This window comes from Rhincodon typus, chromosome 11 (assembly GCF_021869965.1).
Source record: "Rhincodon typus isolate 14 chromosome 11, sRhiTyp1.1, whole genome shotgun sequence".
NCBI classification, from domain to species: domain Eukaryota; kingdom Metazoa; phylum Chordata; class Chondrichthyes; order Orectolobiformes; family Rhincodontidae; genus Rhincodon; species Rhincodon typus.
Window position 1 is genome coordinate 3,523,852 of NC_063342.1, and position 21,016 is coordinate 3,544,867.

Genomic DNA, 21,016 nt, shown 5'->3' on the forward strand with positions numbered 1-21,016 from the left:
AAAACTAAGAGATCTCCTATTTAAGACAGAGATGAAGTGATTCTTTTTCCCCCGCAGAGGAATCTTGGTCTTTGAAACTCCGCTTCACCGTGTTTTGAGGAGGAGTGCCTTTTATGGCAGACATAGGTAGATTCTTGGTAAATAAGGAGGTGAAAGGTGATCAGGGGTCACTAGGAATTGGCTCGAATCAGATCAGCCATGATCTTATTGAATGGTGGAGCTGGCCTGAGTGGCCAGTACCCAGTCGTTTGCTCAAATCCACACAGGTGCCTGCCAGCGTCCACACGTACAACTCCAACATATCATGATCCCTACCGTCTTTGTGTTTTATTACCTGATTATGTTAAATAATATCACGTTTTCTCTAGTTATTTGAGGTAGTTTAACTCAGTAAGTTTTAAATTTAATGTAATATGTGTAACATCCCAGCACTAGTTTAAACTACTACAGGGGAGGCAATGGCCTTGTGATATTATCACTGGATTGTTAATCCAGAGACCCAGATAATGCTCTGGGGACATGGGTTCAAATCCTACCACGGCAGATGGTGGAATTTGAATTCAATAAATATCTGGAATTAAGAGTCTATCGATGACCATGAATCCATTGTCGATCGATGGAAAAATCAATCTGGTTCACTAATGTCCTTTAGGGAAGGAAACTGCCATCCTTACCTGGTCTGGCCTACATGTGACTCCACACCCACAGTAATGTGGTTGACTCTGAACTGCCCTCTGGGTAATTAGGCAGGGGCAATAAATGCTGCCTAGTGACGCCCTCATCCCGTGAATGATTAAAGAGAAAGCAGTTATGAGAGTAAAGAACTTTGCTAGTTCTTTGTTACAAAATTTCTCTTATTCCTCTGGTTCACTACTTTTGTCAACATTGGGCCTTTTCTTTAGTCCAGTCCTGTTGTTTATTTCTTCAGTTAATCTTGAACAGATCATTTATTTTTCTGGAGCTTTTATTTCACAAAAAATACATAGTTGCTGTGAATGATGAAATATGTTTCCAATTGTTTAATCTACTGTATACTTTCTAATTTAATGTTCTAATCTATCTTAATAAATGTGCCCCTTCTGTTGATGTAATTGCCTTTGGTTGAGTTTAAGACTCTAGTTCAGTGACTTCAGTAAACCATTCTCAATCTTAGTGGGAAATTCCAATCTTAAGAGTCATAGATGTAATATTTGCGCTCTCTTACTGCCGATGATTAGTATGTTTTAATATGGAAAAAGGTACGTTTTGTTACATTTGGAGTGTGAATTATTTCTACTATTCATTCATGGGACAAGGGCGTCACTGGCTGGGCCAACATTTATTGTCCTTAATTGCCCAGAGGGCAGTTAAGAGTTAACCACGTTGCTGTGAGTCTGGAGTCACATGTCTAGGCCAGACCAAGTCAGGATGTCGGTTTCCTTCCCCGAAGAATATTAGGGAACCAGATAGGTTTTTCTGACAATGGATAATGGATTCATGGTAATATTCAACTCGTAATTCCAGATTTTGTTTTAAATTGGTGGGATTTGAACCTGGGTCCCCAAAACATTACTGGGGTCTCTGGATTAACAGTCCAACAATAATAGCACTAGGCTGTCACCTCCCCCCAAATTTCTTGGAGTGTAAGAATATTCAGCAGCCAGCATTTACAAGTTTAATTCAAGTACAGTTGTTCATTCTCTCACATTTATCCTGAAAATAAAGCAACAATACCCTTTCAATCTCTTTCTCTCCCACGCATTGCTTTCCTGTCCCCCCAACCCCTCACATAAAGGTTGAGTACAGGTAGTGGTGGTATACCTTTAACTCCTGTTAACTCAGCTCCTGGTTACTATCTCCAGTCTTCCACATAGACGGCCTGATTTTGATGACTTACATTTGAAGTGGGTGTCTTGTAGAGCGAAGAATTTTCAGCATGCTGAGGTTTCTTTAGGTTAATTTTCTAGGAAGTTGTGTCTCAGGTCAACTTTAAACTCAAGCAAGTTACATTCTTTGCTTGATGTCCTGCAGTTTGCCTGCAAGTCACAGTGACTGAGTGGTTCGCTCTGTCACCTCCTTGTGTCTGTGTGAGTTTCCTCTGGCTGCTCTGGTTTCCTCCCATAGTCGAAGATGTGCAGGTTAGGTGGATTGGCCATGCTAAATTGCACAGTGTCCAGGCACATGCAGGCTAGGTGGGTTAGCCATGGGAAATATGGGGTTATGGGGATAGGGTGGGTGGCTGGGTCTGCATGGGATGCTCTTCAGAGAGTTGATGGGACAAATGGCCTCTTTCCACACTGTAGGGATTCTTTGATTTTATTTTATGATTTACGCCTCTTTCACGGATTGGTTGAAAGCTTTGATGGTTCTAATTGTGAACAATGTATAACTTTCCTTAAGTAGAAAAGACCGAGAAAGCATCACTGTCCCAGCATATTCCATATAAGGAGTAGTGTCTCTAGAGATCCTGTGTTGTGGGTTAGCAGCTTGTTTGGGATTTTTGGCAATCAGTTTCTTTGTTTTTCAGTAACCCTTACAATTGATAAAACCCTTGGTTTTGGGAAAGAGCATTGATTTATCTCAATCCAAAAAGTTCTTTTGGTATTGGCCTATACTTGAATAAGGATATGTGTGACTTCCCTGATGGCTGTCCACCTTAATTAGGTGTTTTTTTGAGACTTGGTGTTGTCTCTAGCTAAAAGGCCAAAGGTCACATGATTGGCAGCAGTCATGTTAATAGTTTGATTGTATCCAGTTTTGAAAAGAATTGATGAATGTTCATAATATGATGTGTTTATATGTATTATGACATTAGGATCACTCTTCCTTAGGATTCCTTACCATGAGATTATTCATTAATCTCCTCTCATTAACCGAGGCAAGATCTAAAATTGCCTGTTCGTGTAACATGGGTTAGAGTAGAGTGCCAAGCACAGTTCTGGTATCCATATTATGAAAAGGATGTAGAGGCATTGACAAAGGAACAGAAAGATTTACAATGAGAGTACCAGAGCAATAAAGTGTTATTGATTTAAAAATTGGATGATGGTTCTCGGATTGCTTTCCCTCAAAGATGTAATTGAGGGATGATTGAATAGTTGTCGTTTGTGCAGAAATCAAAACTCGGGGCCAGAAGTGAGTTGTACCCAATAAGAGTGGGAATTATCCCCAGTTCTGACAAATATTTATTCTTCAACAGATTCAAGAACAGCCTCATACTGCTGTTACCAGACTCGTGAACCTCTCATATATTAGAGTTGATCTTTCTCTGTACCTTCTCTGTAGCAGTAACACTATATTCTGCATTCTGTTCCATTACCCTGATCAACTTACGTAAGGTACGATTTGTTCGGGTAGTACACAAAACAACATTTTTCTCTGTATCTCAGTGCATGTGACAATAATAAATCAAATCAAATCAAATCAACATCACAACAGAAGATGGTCACGTGATATTCTTATTTTGTGTAATAGTTTGCTCTATATAGATGGCCTTACGTTTCTCACCTTGCTGCAAATCTAACTACGAACCAAAATACACTATTGGCTGTAAAGCACATCGGGGTGTCCCTGTGTTTGTGAGGGATGTTTGTTCCAATCACAGCAGGTATGTGTTCAGTAGTCAGTGAACTGAGAATTTGCATAGCTCAATTTGCTCCATTTTTCATTTTTCTCATTGTTTTAATTTTAAAAATGGCCAACAGCAAAGCATGTTTTTTAAACAAGATCAAAGGTTGGTTTATGGCCCAGCTATTACTGAAAGTTACTAATTAAAATGTGACAATTATTAGATAAAATACAGTCACAAAGATTGTAGGTGAATGCAAATAAAAATATTTGTAAATAAAAAAGAAAGATCAGTCTATTAGAGATAGTAAGAACTGCCAATGCTGGAGTCTGAGATACCACAGTGTGGAGCTGGATGAACACAGCAGGCCAGGCAGCATCAGAGAAGCAGGAAAGCTGATGTTTCAGGTCGGGACCCTTCTTCAGAAATGGAAGAGGGGAAGGGCTATTATTGTTGCAGGCCTATTGTTTACTTGAAGATTCCCTTTTGAAGTGAAAGAATTGTAAAATCAAAGTTGGGATTTAGCTGCTATGATGACCTATTACTTGAGTAGTTGGCAGTTTCTCTACCTTAGTGGATAAAGCAGAACAGGATTCTGATGGAGTGCACGCTCCTTTATTTTATATTCAGGGCACCAGAAGTTGTGGCCTTTAGTACTGTGGTTCAGCAATACGGCCCTTAGCTACTTTGCCTTTTCCTCTCCTGTTCAGAATTCTCTCTCTGGCCCTGTCTCCTCAGTAGCATTCTGTTTTTAAAATGTTGTCTCTCAAAGTCTTATTCAGATGAAATTTAAGATGGCTTCTATGTTAATTTTTGATGAATCATTGTCACGAAGAGCAAAGTCAATTGTGCTGGAATTCCTATGGGGATCCTTCTAGTCTTCTGCTTTTCCATCAGACGTTTTTCAAATTCTCACATCTTTAACAGGAGCCATTGTGTTTCTCAAAGAGTAATTGAATTCTGAATGGCTTCCTTTATGGTTGATTTTAACATAATACATCAGTCTGCCTGCCTTTCTGGATGAAAGGGCTGTCATGTGATTGCAGGCAGCCATTTTTTAGATTCTGCATCTATTTTAAAAAGTCGGATTTGTCATCTTTATAAATGATATATATATATAAATACAGATGTCTTTCTTCCACTATAGGTCAGTGAACAAGGGTGAACAGGCCTTGGTGAGATTTTTGGTTGAACCCAAATTTACAGTGGCTGCAAAGTATGCAGTTACCTAGGAGTGCAGCAGTATTTGAGTCTGGAGGCCAGAAAACTGCTGGAATGCCATATAAATGCATCTCTATTTCTCATGTATAATATATGTATTGTGTTTTATTTTCAGCTGGGAAGTACTGAGATTCCTGCTGTCTAATCTGCGCTGGTGGGTGGAGGAGTATTATTTTGATGGCTTTCGATTTGATGGAGTAACATCTATGTTATATCATCACCATGGCATAAGTACGCTTCACTTATTTTAAAGTTTGAAACAACTTTTTAACTTGATGTCAGACTGTTCAGTGTTAGCCGATCATGAAACACACAGAATGCTGGAGAAACTCAGGAGGTCTGGCAGCATTTGTGGGGAGAGAAGCAATGTTAATGTTTCAAGTTCAATATGACTCTTCTTCAGAACTTTAATGTTGATTAGCATGCCTCATTGGGGGATGGGCTTTGCCTTGACTTACATGCAGGATGGTTTGGGGATCCCATCCCACGCCCAGTTAGGGGTTCTCCAGGGAAATATTCTCTCAGCAAATTCCTTTTAAAGGTCCTTGGAGAATTTTATGGGTAATAATGGCTTAGTGGTATTATTGCCAGGTAATGTTCTGGGGACCCAGGTGCGAATCCTGCCACAGCAGATGGTGGAGATAGCAGGATCTGCAGATACTGGAGAATCTGAGATAACAAGGTGTAGAGCTGGATGAACACAGCAGGCCAAGAAGGGTCGAGGCCCGAAACGTCAGCCTTCCTGCTCCTCTGATGCTGCTTGGCCTGCTGTGTTCATCCAGCTCTACACCTTGTTATCGCAGCAGATGGTGGAGTTTGAATTCAGTAAAAATCTAGAATTAAGAGCCTAATGATGACCATGAATCCATTGTGGATTGTTCGAAAAACCGATCAGGTTTGCTAATATCCTTTAAAGGAGGAAACTGCCATCCTTACCTGTTCAGGCCTATATGTGATTCCAGACCCACAGCAATGTAATTGACTCTAAACTGCTCTCTGAATGCGCAATAATTTCTGGGCTAGCCACCAATGCCCTTATCCTGTAAGTAAATAAAGAAAAAGATCATTTCACTCCCATCTAAACTTTGGAAATACAAAGCCACTCTCAATTAATTCCTGACCAACCAGTCTGAGTCTACTGTTGTAATACTCAGTGTCTTGCCTGCTCCCTTTTCTATAGAGATTCTCTACATGTTGATATTAACCTCTTACCCAGCATTGCCAATCCAATATCGCCAAGAACACTAGGGAACTCCTCAGCCCTTTGAATTGTTGAATCACCAATGTTTTACGTCTTGTTTGGAAAACGTACTTTCTGTAAATACAGCAGACCCTCAGTGCATAGGGACTGGGGCATTTCGGTGCGTCCATTTGTTCTGTCACTCAGATATATTAGGTGCTCATCTGCATCTCAACTGCATTTACATGTCTGCTTCATATTCTTTGTTACCATTTGTATTAAATCGAAAAGATTAAAGGAAGACCATTTGACCCATCTTGTCTGTGCTGGTTCCCCAAGGAACTATCCAATGAATTGCACTTTTCAGCTCATTCCCTGTAGCCCTATAAATAATTTCCTCTACCATCAATGATTTAAGTTCCTTTTGAAACTAACCCTTCAAACATTAAAGTTCAGATCAAAACTATCTGTTTTTTAAAATCATTCTCCACTCCCTGCCTTGGATGTTTCTCATTTATCCTAAGTTTGTGTCCTTTGGTTACTGATCTTCCTAGTTTTCCCAAATTTACATCACCAAACCATTACCTACTCAGCTTTCAGCAGTATAGTACAATTTTCTCTAGCATCTTAACATAGTTCAAGTCTCTCCTCCCTCTTACCAACCTGTAAGTCTCTGCTGTGCCCCCTCTAGCTCAAAAGGATAAAGGAGAAGTATGGCACAGTAGCAGGCCCTTCGGCCCTCCAAGCCTGTGCTGATCATCATGCACTGACTAATCTAAAATGTAAACCTTGTGCCCTTATTCAATCTGTATCCCTCTATTCCCTCCCTATTCATGTAACCATCGAGATGCCTCTTAAACGTTGCCAACGTGCCTGCTTCCACCACCTCCTCTGGCAGTGCCTTCCAGGCTCCTACCACTCTCTGTGTGAAAAACTTTCCTTGCACATCTCCCTTAAACTTTTGCCCTCTCACCTTGAACCCTGGGAAGAAGTCTCTGACTATCTATGCCTCTCATAACTTTGTAGAGCTCTATCAGGTCTCTTCTCAGCTGCCGTCTTTCCAGTGAAAACAATCCTAGTATTTTTAACCTTTCCTCATAACCAATGCCCTTGAGACTGGGCAACATCCTGATGAACCTTCCGTGTACTCTCCCCAAAGCTTCCACATCCTTCTGGTAATGTGGCGACCAAAACTGTACACAATACTCCAAATGTGACCTAATAAGGGTTTTATATAGCTGCAACACGTTTTGCCAACTCTTGTAGTCCATGCCCTGGCCAATGAAGGTAAGCATGCCATATGCCATCTTAATCACTTTGGCCACCTGTGTTGCCACTTTGAGGGAACTGTGGACCTGCATGCACAGATCCATCTGAATGTTCATGTTCCTAAGGGTTCTGCCATTAACAGTATAATTGACACCTAAATTTGATTCTCCAAAATGCATCCCTCGCATTTATCTGGATTAAACTCTATCTGCCATTTCTGTGCCCAGGTCTCCAAGCTATCTCTCGTCTGTTGTATTCTTTTGCAATCGTCGGCACTATCAGCAACTCCACCAATCTTCATGTCATCAGCAAACTTGCTAACAGACAACTCCCATTTTTCCTCCAGATCAGTTATGTATACTACAAACAACAGAGGACCTAAGACTGATCTGTGAATCATGCTCTTGAAGTGCTCTGTTTCCCTATAATACACAACCAGATCCCCAGATTCTTTGTCTGGGAGAATTGCTGTCAGATTTCAGTCTTGCACGGTCAGGGTCTGTTTTTAAGATTATCTCCCTTTGTTTTGGACTCTCCGAATAGTGGAAGTAGCTCCCTCTATCTACGTTGACAAATCTTATCATTACCTTAAGCATTGTTCATTGTACTGAAGCATTGGACTATAAAGTACACTTCTGGAGTGGGATATCCTACTTCTAACTCTCAGCAACGTATTTGCCAATTGAGCCAAGCTTGAGGCTGGATTCTCAGTTGTTATTTGACTGAAGTCAACAACTGCAGTACAGACTGAAAACGGAACCTGAAACTTTCCTTGGACTGAATCAGACCTTTCCATAAAAACCCAGTTGAAAGGTATGGTGGAATTTATGTTTTGGGTACAGAGCATAGTTTTAAGAACAGACAATACTGAAAATAACCAGCAGGTCAGAGATCTGATGAAGGGTCACCAACTTGAAATGTTAATTCTGTTTCTATCCATAGATGTTGCCTGAGTACTTCCAGCATTTTCTGTTTTTAGTTTGGATCTGCAGCATGCTGCATTTGTACTGACATGGATTGTGCTTTTTGAATCTTGTGTACTGTTTCTGTGCAATAAGTACAATGTAGCGATGTAATATTGGAGTATTTCGTTGAATATCGCATGTTTTTTTAAAAAACTGATCCCAACATTCTTTCTACAGGTACGGTTTTTTCTGGGAATTACAGTGAATATTTTGGGCTTCACGTTGATGAGGATGCCTTAGTGTATCTCATGCTGTCAAACCATATGCTTCATAGCTTCTATCCAGACTTCATCACCGTAGCAGAGGTAATGAATCAGCCTGTTTGGTAGATTTTATTATTTGTTATAGAGTTAAGCACATGTTGATTTGAGATATTTCCAATTTTTCATGCCATGTTAGTTTTTTTTTTTGATGACACTTCATCAATGTTGCACTCTTTAGGAAGTGAAATGTTCATCCGGGGGAAAGGAACACATGTATATTTCAAGCAGCCAAATTGGGCGAAGTGTAGAATTTGTTACAAACAGATTAATGTTCTCCTTTTAATGCTGACATCCCACACTGTCAGAGCAGGCATGACGAAATGTTAGATACAGAGCAAAGTTGACTCGACATTATCTCCATTGAGCATTCCCAGGGCAGGGACAACACAGTGTTAGATATAGAGTAAAGCTTTCTTTACATTGTCCCCATCAAACAGTCCCAAGACAGGGACAGCATGGTGCTGGATACAGAGTAAAGCTCTCTCTACACTGTCCCTCATGAAACACTCCCAGGACAGTGACAGTACAGGGTTAGATAGAAAGTAAAGTCCCCTTCGCTGTATTTCCAGAAGGCTCTTGATCCACCATCGAGCCCCTCACCCCAACTTCCGAATCTTTCCTTCTGCATCAGTTATTCCCCTATGAATAAAAAATAGAAGTAGGCTGTTTGGCCCCTCAAGCCTTCTCCATCACTTGATAAGACCATGACTCATATGATTACTCCATATGCCTGCCTACCCTTCATAATTTTTCATCCCCTTGTTTATCTGTATTCTCTACCTCTGCCTTACAAATATGCAAAGGCTCTGCTTGCATCACCTTTCAAGAAAGGAAGTTCCAAAAACTCATCACCCTCAGTGAGAAAAATTTCTCCTTATCACTGCCAGTAGTGGTGTATGCTAATATCACTGTACTAGCAATACAAACCCCATGCTAATTTTCTGGAGAAATGTGCTTGAATACTACCATCGCAGCTGGTGAAAATTGAATTCAGTAAAAATCTGGAATAAAAACCTGGCCTAATGATGATCGTGGAACCACTTTTAATGATTGTGAACATAAAAACCTATCCAGTTCAGTAATGCCTGTCAGGGAAGGAAGTCTGGTCTTATCTGCTCTGGTCTACTTTTACGTCCAGACCCACAGCGATATTGTTGAATAGGGATCAGAAATGTTGGCCTAGCCAGTGACGCTAGCATCTCATGAACAAATTTGAAAAAATGGGCAACACCTTATTTTTAATCAGTGACCTTGAGTTCAATTTCACATCCACCCCACCAAACTCTCTCAGGATCTCGAATGTTTCAAACAAGTTGCCTCTAATTCTTTTTGAAATTCCAGTGGATATGAGCTGAGTCTGTCCAACATTTCCTCATAAGAGAATCCACTTATTTCAGGTATTATTCCAGTAAACTTTATCTAATCTGCTTCAATGCATTGACATCCTCCCTTAAATAAGCTGACCAATGCTGTGCACAGTACTCCAGGTCTCACCAGGACCATGTATAATGAAGCATAACTTCTCTATTCTCCCTGCTTACTTCAAAACTCAAAACAGCTGTTCTTGCGGTTTCTGAGAAATTATATTGCCACTTTAGGAACAGACCATTTTGTGTGGGGCTCATGTCCATTTTATATATTGATGCCAGACTGTTTAGATCCATCCACAACAAAAACAAAGTTGCTGGAAAAGATCAGCAGGTCTGGCAGCATCAATGAAGGAAAAAACAGAGTTAACGTTTCGGGTCCGGTGACCCTTCCTCAGAACTGAGCTTTTCCAGCAACTTTGTTTTTGTTTCTGATTTACAGCATCTGCAGTTCTTTCAGTTTTTGTTTCAATCCACCCGACTGATTTCACTCTGGGTTGGAAGTAATCGATGTTCACTCAAATTGCTCCTCTGCCCAAAATCTTCTATTTAAATGTAGTGGTGAGATCTTTACTTTTGTAGTGTAATTGTTTAATTTCCATTTAGCTACCCTTCATGTTGCTCAGCAGTTTATTTATTCTCTGTGTGAATGATGTACCCTCACTTACTCAGTGCATTTGGTGACTGTGATATTTTTGGCGCTTGCTGTGAATCATGCATGAATCTTGCCCTGACAGCGCAGTTCTTATGCATAGCTTCATCCCGTACTCTATTTCTCTGCCAATGAAGCTGTGAAACTGATGTAGAGAGTCTGGAGAAGCTGGGTTGTTCTCTTTTGGATTTGATAGAGTAAGTAAGGAGAAACTGTTTCTGCTGGTGGAAAAGACATTAAACGGTCGGTAAAATGTAAGAAAATTGGCAAGATCTTCTCCAAGTTGCACGCCAACTTGTCTTGGAACTGTGTTGCCATTCCTTCACTGTCATTGGGTCAAAATCCTGGAACTCCCACTATTACAGCAGTTCAAGAAGGCAGCTCACCTCTGCTTTCTCAACAGCAATCAAGGACAGGCAGTTCATGAAAAAAAAAGCAAAGCACTGCAGAATCTGGAAATCAGAAAGAAAATCAGAAATTGCTGGAAAAGTTCAGCAGGTCTGGCAGCATCTGTGGAGAGAGAAAGCAGAGTTAATATTTCAAGTCCAGTTCTTGATCTGAAGAAGGATAACTGGATTGAAAACGTTAACTCTGCTTTCTTTTCACAGATGCTGCCAGACTTGCTGAGTTTTTCCAGCAATTTCTGGTTTTGTACAGGCAATTCATGCTTACCGAGATTCTGATACCGTTAGTGTATAAAAAGTCTCTTTTCAATGCAGTGAGTTGTTGTGATCTGGAATGCCTGCAAGGATGGTGGAAGTAGATCAATAGTAACTTCCAGTCTGGACAAAAGGTAAATACTTGGAAGGGGAAATATTTTGAAGTCTATGGGGAAAGTGCAAAGGGGCTTTTTCAAAGAAGAGGCACAGGCACAGTAAGCAGAAAGATCAACTGTTATGCTCAAGTATTCTATGAGGCTGTGCCTATCTTGAAGGTGGACATTTTAATGTGGACTGTACCATGAAATGCTCACTGTCTTGTGAGTAGTACCAAGACAGACTTCATGTATCAGTGCTTAGAATGAGGTAGTATCAACAGTTTTCATTTTCCTAATCAATGTGTCTGTTTCAATTGTGATATCATCTTTAAAAGACAGGGTTAATCCACGTCGGTAATGCTGCCTTTTGTGTTATAAAACACGATCTCTTCTTCATGTGGGTTAAGTGATATATCCAAACATAATCATCAACACCTATTGTCTGTAAAGCCCTAAATCAATTTTGTAACGCTGGAGAGATCATTCTGATCTTTTACAGGCAGGTGTTGCATTTACCTGCAGTTCAAAAAGGGTGAAAAATTAACAATTTGTGCATTGCCGGCAGTCGTTGCTGCATATTTTCTGGCTTCAGGCATTGCATAATCCTAGATTAAAATAAAGCAAAGAACTATGGACACTGAAGCTCTGAAAAACACAGAAACAGAAATAGCTAAAGAGACTGAGCAGATCTGGCAGCATCTGTGGAGAGAAAACAGGGTTAATGTTTCAAGTTCAGTGACCCTTCTTCAGAACTGTGTATTTCATAATCCTTGATTAACAAGGGTATTTTTTTCTGACCTGATGTCATTGAGTCTTTGCTGTTTGACTGGCTAATAAAGATTTTTGAAGCTCATCTTTGACAAGCTAAGCTATTTTTGCTTCTTAAATTGATACGGAGAACAAATGTTTTAAGCAGAAATAAGATTAAAATGTGCAGTAAAACGGAGTGGATGAAAAGAGGATGGAAGTGATGGAGATGCTTTTAATAAATGTGTAGAACTTCCATGTTTCAGTCGTTGTGGGTTAATGTCTTCAATAATAGTGCTGTTCCAGATGTTTGATTCGTTCTGTGTTGTCATGATAAATAGCCAGGGCTGCAGGGTGTGTTGTGACTAATTGCAAAAGTGGCTGTCCTTTGGGACAGTGGCTTTCTTGAATTAATATCGTGTTAAAAGTTGATGCTTCATTGCTAGCAAGAAGTGGAGCCAAATCAATCAGTAATTTGGTACAGAAGAACAAAATGAATACGCAAGTCAGGTTCCGTCAATAGTCTCCTGCCATGTTTATAGTTTCCTGCGATGACAGAAAGTGAAGGTGGTTGGTTTACTGTGGTTGGTTTAAGCACCACCATCCCCCTTCCACTGTTTACAGCAGTTTCTCCATGAATAATTGGATCAGGGAGTTAACAGAATTGGAGGAGGCAACTCAGCTCATTGTGTCTGTGCTTGCTCTTTGAAACAGAGATCCAATTTATCCAACTAGCTTACTGTTTGCTTGTAACCCTGCAAATTTTGCTTTTCATGTGAACGTTAAATCCCCTCTCCTGAAAGCTGGCAATGAATCTGCACCCACCACCCCTTTGTTCATGGAACACAGGTCTTAACAACTTGCTGTGTCATGTAGTTTCTCCACATGTTGCCTCTTCTGGCAACCAATTTGGGTGTGGCAAAGTCACATCAACTGCAATGTGATAGTGACCACATATTCTATTCTTGCAATGTTAATTAGGATGACAAATATTAATCTGGTTACCAATGAGCACTTTGCTGCTCCTCTTTTAGGTGGTGAGTATGAGATGTATATCTCCGAGAGCAGGCAGGCCCTTGGTTTAATATCTCATCCGGAATGAGGGAGCCGCTGAATGTGCAGCACCCTGTCAGTACTCTAATTGTTGCTGGAGAACTTGCAAAGCTGAACCTGGTCGTGATCGAGTTTTCAAAGGCTTCATGACAAGGAGCATGGGAGATAAAAGCGGGATTGGGTCATTTGATCACTGTCTGCTTGTCAAATACCTTATAACTATGTGGTTCTGTGTAGTCCACATTGCTCCTCAAATAACTGTAATAAATTTGTGAAGCACTATCTCCCTTTCACAAACCCATGTTGACACTGCCTGATTGCACTGAGGTTTCTGAATGCTCAGCTGTAGCCATCTTTATAATGAATACCAGCATTTCGCCTATGACAGATGTTAAAATATTTGGCCTGTAGTTTCCTGCTTTCTGTCTTCCCAACTTTCTTGAATAGAAGAGTTACATGTGCCATTTTCCAGTCTGATGGCATACTTCCAGAGCTTGGGGAATTTTAAAAAAAATGTAAAAAACAGAACTTTTACTGTCTTAGCAACCACTTCTTCTTTCAGGACTCTTGAATGAAGTCCTTCAGGTCTGTAGGAAGACTTCTATTTCCAGTAATTTTCTAAGCATCCTTTCCCTGGTGATTGTAATTACTTTAGGTTCCTCCCTTTCTTTAATCATTTGATTAACAGTTTATTTCTTTGGTATTATTTGTATCCTCTACAAAGTAAAGAAATACAAAATACCTGTTCAATTTTTCAACTGTTTCTTATTTTCTATTACTAATTCCCTAAACATACACTATAGAGGACCAGAGCTCACTGTACTTTTTCCTTTGTAAATACCTGTAGAAACTCTTATGGTCTGTATTGTTCATTTCCAGTTAGCTTTCTCTTGGACACAAGTTTCTTCCTCAGCTTTTTTGTAACCATAGGCCTTATTTGTTCTATCCAATCTTCCTACCTGCTACTAATCTCTGGAATTGTATGGTTTTCTTCCAATTTGATACTTCCTTATATAGAGACTGATGGTTTGTCCTTCCCCTTTCTTTTTCACTGGAATGCATCTTTGCTAAACGTTAGGAAATAAATGTCTTAATGTCTGCCACTGCAGCCCTACTGACATTTCTTTGCCTAACTATCTCATTCAGTTTATTCAGCATAGTCCTCATAACTGCCCTACTTGAAGTTTAAAACCCTATTAATTCAGGAAATACACTATCCCAAAGGACAGACATAGTAAGAACTGCTGATGCTGGAGTCAGAGATAACAGTGTGGAGCTGGAGGAGTACAGCGGGCCAGGCAGCATCAGAGGAGCAGCAAAATTAATGTTTCGGGTCAGGACCCTTCTTCAGAAAATCTGAAGAAGGGTCCCAACCCAAAACGTCAATTTTCCTGCTCCTCTGATGCTGCCTGGCCTGCTGTGTTCCTCCAGCTCCACACTGTGTTATCCCAAAGGACAGCCACTTTTCTCCCTCAAATTGAATTTGAAATTTAGTCATCTTATGAACACAGCAACCTGGAGCAACCTTTACTATGAATTTACCATTAATCCTGCCCTGTTCCATATCACCATGTCTGGAATAGTTTGCTCTGTTGTTGACTCTAATAAAGTCTCAAGAACGCACTCTATCCTCCTCTTACAGGCTACATTTGCTGATCTGATTTGCCCAATCTATTTGTAGATTAAGATCACTTCTCATTAGCATCAATTATTTCTCACAAGCCCCCATTGTTTTACATGACTATCTTATCCTATAGTTTGGTTGACAGGAACTATAAAGTATGTACCATTGAATATCTAGAAACCAGTCTTTGTCATCTTGCAATTATGTCTCTAATGGCAATCAAATCGTGTATATTTATTTCTATTTGAGCTATTGATTCATCTGCTGTGTTACAGATGTTATTGCATTCCAATGCAGAGCTTCTGGTCTGCCTCTTTTTCACAACCTCCAGCCTTCTTGCCTGGTACTCTCAAGTTTGCATGCTCTGTAGAGGGGCAGGGAGTTACAGCTATTGATTGTTGTTGAAATGGAGGGTAGTCAAGATGTGATTGATTTGCGCTGAAGCAGGTTTGGATGGTTGAGTGGCTGACTCCTACTTTTAGTTTTGCCCTGCTAGCTGCAGACCGTTGCTCCAGCCAAAAACCTGTGCCTTAAGGAGGAAGGCATTATGAGACACCTCCATAAGAACATCTGGTCCTTTTCAGACTGGCAGGCTACATTTACTCAATAATATCGAGAGCAGCATGATATCTCACTCACATCAGCATTGCTGTGATGCTGTGTTAGACCAATGAAGGTTTTGTTTAATGATCAGTAAAATGGCAATGCAATCGGTTAATGTTCTGAATGAGCAGAGTATCATTCCTCTGAAAGCATTGGTTCAATTGTGAATAGTACAGTTCTGTTTTCAATTATGTAGGTAATTCTGGTAATGCACAAAAACACTATAATCATCAGCTCCATAATGTCGCCTCAGGACCTGATGAGAAGATATCCCGAAGGAGTCCAATGTCCTTCTGTCACTGTCCTTCTGTGTCAAAATTCCCCTCTGATGCTGCACTTATTTAATCATCCTGATGTTCAAGACACAGCAGACTCTTCATGCAGTGAGTGAGAGTAGCTTTTCCTCTGATGCCAATTAAGTGACAACAGCAGTCACTAACACTCAAGCAAATGATCTTTGTAGGTAATATAGCAAAAAAAATGATAGACTGAAGCCGACGCAGAAGGAATAAGAGCTTGTTTACCTGTACCACAGCTGAGTTACAGTCAACTCCAAGCTTTATCCTGGTACGGAGGTTGTATAGACTGTGCAATACCGCCCCCTGCTGCCCACAGTTTCAAATCCTGAGGACAGACCCATTTATCGAAGAACCCAGAAACTCAGTTGGTCTAATCAGATACATGTCTTGTTAATAAACGCTGCAAACCAGGAACACCCCAGAATTAAGTGCTACCCTCTGCTGAGCCCATGAGTCTGAGCTGAAAATTGCAGTATATTCCGAAGAGGCAGACAAAAGAAAAAGAGACTTGCATTTACGCAGCACTTTCATGGTCTCAGGAGATCTCAGAGTGATTTTTAGCCAGTTAAATATTTCTTGAAGTATCGTCACATTACAATAAATTGTGCAGTCACATCCCAAAGATAGCAGTGATCACAATTCTTCCCTTAAATCTTTTCAAATATTTCAATAATAGGATTTTATCATCCATCTGCAAGGGATGTTAGGGTGTCCATTTATCATCTTGTCTAAAATATGACATTCCCAAAACTGCTCTGGAGTAAATCCTTGATAGTATCCAAGCTCTTTCTGGCAGATATGCCCCTGAGGATTTGATTATCCAGAATACCTTCTGTACGCTTGCTATTGCCAATGCTTCTTCCAGATGTTGTTTAGTATAAAGCTCAAATAAAGTGTGGCATCATTGTTTATGGTCATCATTGCTGACACAAGCTTTTAAATTCTAGATTGTTATTGAATTTAAATTTCCCAGTTGCCATCGTGGATTTGAACCTTTGTCCCCAAAGCATTATTCCAGATTACCAATTTAGAACATTATCACTATACAACCATTCCCAATAACGTGGCCAACATTTGACACTTGACTAGCAAAAGAAATTAATTGTGATTTACCTTATAAAATAAATAGGTTGTGATAATAAGTTATTTGATCTGAAACATTAAGTCTCTTTCTCTCTGAGAATCTGATTTTTTTCGCTGTTTTTTGTTATTTTTTAATTTCAGATTTACACCATTTGCAGTATTTTTAATTTATGCTCTTAACTAATCGATGTTTGTAGGGTCTTGCTGTGTACAAATTGGCTGCTGCGCTATGTTGTTTCCATCGCAAAGTGGACTGTGGAGAGGCATATCAAATCAGAATCTGTGCCGGTATACTAATTGGAAATGTGTTTTTTAGGATGTGTCGGGAATGCCCACATTGTGTCGGCCTGAGATTGAAGGAGGTGGTGGCTTTGATTTCCGTTTGGCAATGGCTATTCCTGACAAGTGGATCCAGGTGAGCCCTATGTTAATGTACAAAGGAGCTGCAGATTCAGGCATGCAAAAATTAACAGAGTTGGAAATGTTCAGAACGTGCTGTTCAATTGACGTTGCACTCCCGCTTGCTTTGTGCTCAGCTTTCCCTTTGTTTTTAAGAACTTGTGATTTTGCACATTAATTGCCCATTAGTTGCACCACAGTAAAATCTATTAATTAAGAGTGCAATTTCTATTATGCAGCACAATGTTGAAAACTGCAATGTGATACCTGCAAAGGCATCAGAAACACATTCAATAGTTAAACACGAAATTAAAGGAAAGGGATGAATAGTTGAAAAGGGATGATTAACAGTCCTCTGGAGAAAAGACATGATGTTGGACTGATTATATAGTGTATTGAATAGTCACCTGTATCATTCCATGCAAGTGTTGTAGCTGTACTGAAACAGCTGTACTAGGGGAGTGGCAAGTTCTGGAGCACAAGTCTTTAGTACTATTGCCGGTATGCTGTCAGGTCCCAAAGCCTTTGCAGTATCCACTGCATCCAGCTGTTTCTTGATATCATGTGACATGAATTTAATTGGCTGAAGATTGGCATCTGTAAAGCTGGGGACCACTAAAGGGAGCCAAGATGGATTGTCTGCTCGGCACTTCTGGTTGAAGATTGCTGCAAATGCTTCAGCCTTATCTTTTGCACTGATGTACTGAAATCTCTCAGCATTGAGGATGTGGTATTTATGGAGCTCCCTCCTCTGGTGAGTTATTTAATTGTCCACCAATATTTGCGACTGCAGAGCTTAGATCTCAACTGTCGATCGTGCATTTGCTTACCTCTTGTCCATCACTGACTGCTTATACTGTTTGACACATGTATCACGTGTTTCCACTTCAGGTTAATACTTCATTTTTAAGAATGCCTGGTTCCGCTTCTGACATACCCACCTACACTCACCATTGAACCAGGGTTGATCTCCCAGCTTGGTGGTTTTGCTAGAATAGGGGATATGTCAGAACACGAGGTTGCAGATTGTGTCGATTCTGATTCTGATTCTTTGTTGAGTATGATTCTGCTACTAATAATAGCCATTAGTATCTTGAGGATGTTCAGTCTTGAATTGTTAGATCTGTTCAAAACGTATTCCATTTAACATGGTAATGGTCCCATATTGCATAATGGAAGGTATCTTCACTGTGATCCTTAATTATAACTGACAAAGTGCAGACTGTCAGATTTGTGAAAAGTTCATGTCTACAGACTTGGAAAGGACTCATTGAACTTTCTCTATAATCCATGGTAGAGCAACTGTAATGCATCAGTTAAGTAGCAACTTGTAGAACTGAATTAGGGAAGAAAATTTTCCAGACTCAATAACATGTTATTGGGGAGAATGGTTGAAATTTTGAAATCTTGCTAATCATCTTGTATATTTAGCTTACATTTTAATTTTTTTGTCTGATAAATTTCTGTTGTTAAAGATAATTGCCACCACTTGGGAATTTGTCTAAGTGATAATCACCACAGAAACACAGAATCCGTACAATGTGGAAGCAGCCCATTCAGCTCATCAAGTCCATACCGACCCGCCGAAGAGCAAACCCGCCCCCACCCTCTACCCGTATCCCTGTAACCCTGCGTTTCCCGTGGCTAACTCATCTAACCTGCACATCGGTGGAGACTATGGGTAATTTAGCATGGGCAATCTACCTAACCTGCACATCTTTGGACTGTGGGAGGAAACCACGCAGACACAGGGAGAATGTGCAAACTCCACACAGTCACCCAAGGGTGGAATTGAACTCAGGTCCCTGGCACTGTGAGGCAGCAGTGCTAACCACTGAACTACCATGTCGCACCAACTAAACTAAAAAATACATAACTAACTTCAAAAAAAGTCTGTAAAACCAGGTTTCATTCTGGGATCCGACTTATCCAGTCATACCATCAGCTGGGGGTCATCGTAGGCTTTAAAGAGCATATAATAGGAAAACAGGTAGAGAGGCACAGAATCAGGAAGGGATTTTCTTTTGAGCTTTGGGTTTAAGTAGGAGAAAGTTAGGATGGTGAAGCAATGAAAATTAGACTTGTACAGGAGGCAGAGTTGGAAGAACACAGACGTTTCACTGGGTTATGAGGCTGGCAGGAGGTAACAACAATAGGCATGGTAAATAAAAACTGAAAGAACTGCAAATGCTGTAAATCAGGAACAAAAGCAAAGTTGCTGGAAAAGCTCAGCAGGTTTGGCAGCATCTGTGAAGGAAAAAAACAGTTAACGTTTCGGGTCCGGTGACCCTTCCTTAGAGCTGTTCTTTGTTTTTGTAACAATAGGAATGGGAGTAACCATGGAGGGACATGAAAAACCAGGATCAATGAGCACAGGGTGATGGGTGATCAAAACTTAATGCAAGTGAAGGTATAGGGAGCTGCGTTTTGAATGTGCTTTTAGAGGGTGAAACCTGGGAGATTGACCAATAGATCATTGAATAGGAGATAGTAGGAACTGCAGATGCTGGAGAATCCGAAACAACAAGGTGCAGGGCTGGATGAACACAGCAGGCCAAGCAGCATCATAGGAGCAGAGAGGCTGACGTTTCGGGCCTAGACCCTTCATCAGAAAAGGGGGACGGGAAGGGGGTTCTGAAATAAATAGGGAGAGAGTGGGAGGCGGATAGAAGAGGGATAGAGGAGAGGATAGGTGGAGAGGAAACAAACAGGTCGAAGAGGCGGGGATGGAGCCAGTAAAGGTGAGTGTAGGTAGGGAGTTAGGAAGGGGATAGGTCAGTCCAGGGAGGACGGACAGGTCAAGGGGGCGGGATGAGGTTGGTCGGTAGGAGATGGAGGTGCGGCTTGAGGTGGGAGGAGGGGATAGGTGGGAGGAAGAACAGGTTAGGGAGGCAGGGACGAGCTGGACTGGTTTTGGGATGCGGTAGGGGGAGGGGAGATTTTGAAACTTGTGAAATCCACATTGATACCATTGGGCTGCAGGGTTCCCAAGCGGAATATGAGTTGCTGTTCCTGCAACCTTCGGGTGGCATCGTTGTGGCACTGCAGGAGGCCCAGGATGGACATGTCGTCTGAGGAATGGGAGGGGGAGTTGAAATGGTTCGCGACTGGGAGGTGCAGTTGTTTGTTGCGAACCGAGCGTAGGTGTTCTGCAAAGCGGTCCCCGAGTCTCCGCTTGGTTTCCCCGATGTAGAGGAAGCCACACCGGGTACAGCGGATGCAGTATACCACATTGGCAGATGTGCAGGTGAACATCTGCTTGATGTGGAAAGTCTTCTTGGGGCCTGGGATGGGGGTGAGGGAGGAGGTATGGGGGCAGGTGTAGCACTTCCTGCGGTTGCAGGGAAAAGTGCCGGGTGTGGTGGAGCTGGAGGGGAGTGTGGAGCGGACAAGGGAGTCACGGAGAGAGTTGTCCCTCCGGAAAGCAGATAAGGGTGGGGAGGGAAAGATGTCTTTGGTGGTGGGGTCGGATTGCAGATGGCGGAAGTGTCGGAGGATGATGCGTTGGATCCGGAGGTTGGTGGGGTGGTACGTGAGGACGAGGGGGATTCTTTTTTGGTTTTTATTGCGTGGACGGGGTGTGAGGGATGAGGTGCGGGAGATGTGGGAGACACGGTTGAGGGCGTTCTCGACCACCGAGGAGGGGAAGTTACGGTCCTTGAAAAACGAGGACAACTGAGATGTACGGGAGTGGAATGCCTCATCCTGGGAGCAGATGCGGCGGAGGCGAAGGAATTGGGAATAGGGGATAGCATTTTTGCAGGAAGGTGGGTGGGAGGAGGAGTATTCTAGGTAGCTGTGGGAGTCGGTGGGCTTGAAATGAATATCGGTTTCTAGGTGGTTGCCCGATATGGAGACAGAGAGGTCCAGGAAGGGGAGAGAGGTGTTAGAGATGGTCCAGGTAAACTTAAGGTTGGGGTGGAAGGTGTTAGTGAAGTGTATGAACTGTTCGAGCTCCTCGTGGGAGCACGAGGCGGCGCCGATACA

General features: G+C 41.4%; 1 protein-coding gene across 1 annotated transcript in view; it reads left to right on the top strand.

Moving 5' to 3' along the window:
- The window catches only part of LOC109916713 (1,4-alpha-glucan-branching enzyme-like), a 525,476-nt gene that overhangs the window by 333,545 nt on the left and 170,915 nt on the right, over positions 1–21,016 (top strand). Inside the window, exons 12-14 of the mRNA XM_048602999.1 lie at positions 4,884–4,999; positions 8,360–8,487; positions 16,947–17,045. Of these exons, the coding sequence (XP_048458956.1) occupies positions 4,884–4,999; positions 8,360–8,487; positions 16,947–17,045 (343 nt within the window). The remainder of the gene's footprint in view (positions 1–4,883; positions 5,000–8,359; positions 8,488–16,946; positions 17,046–21,016) is intronic.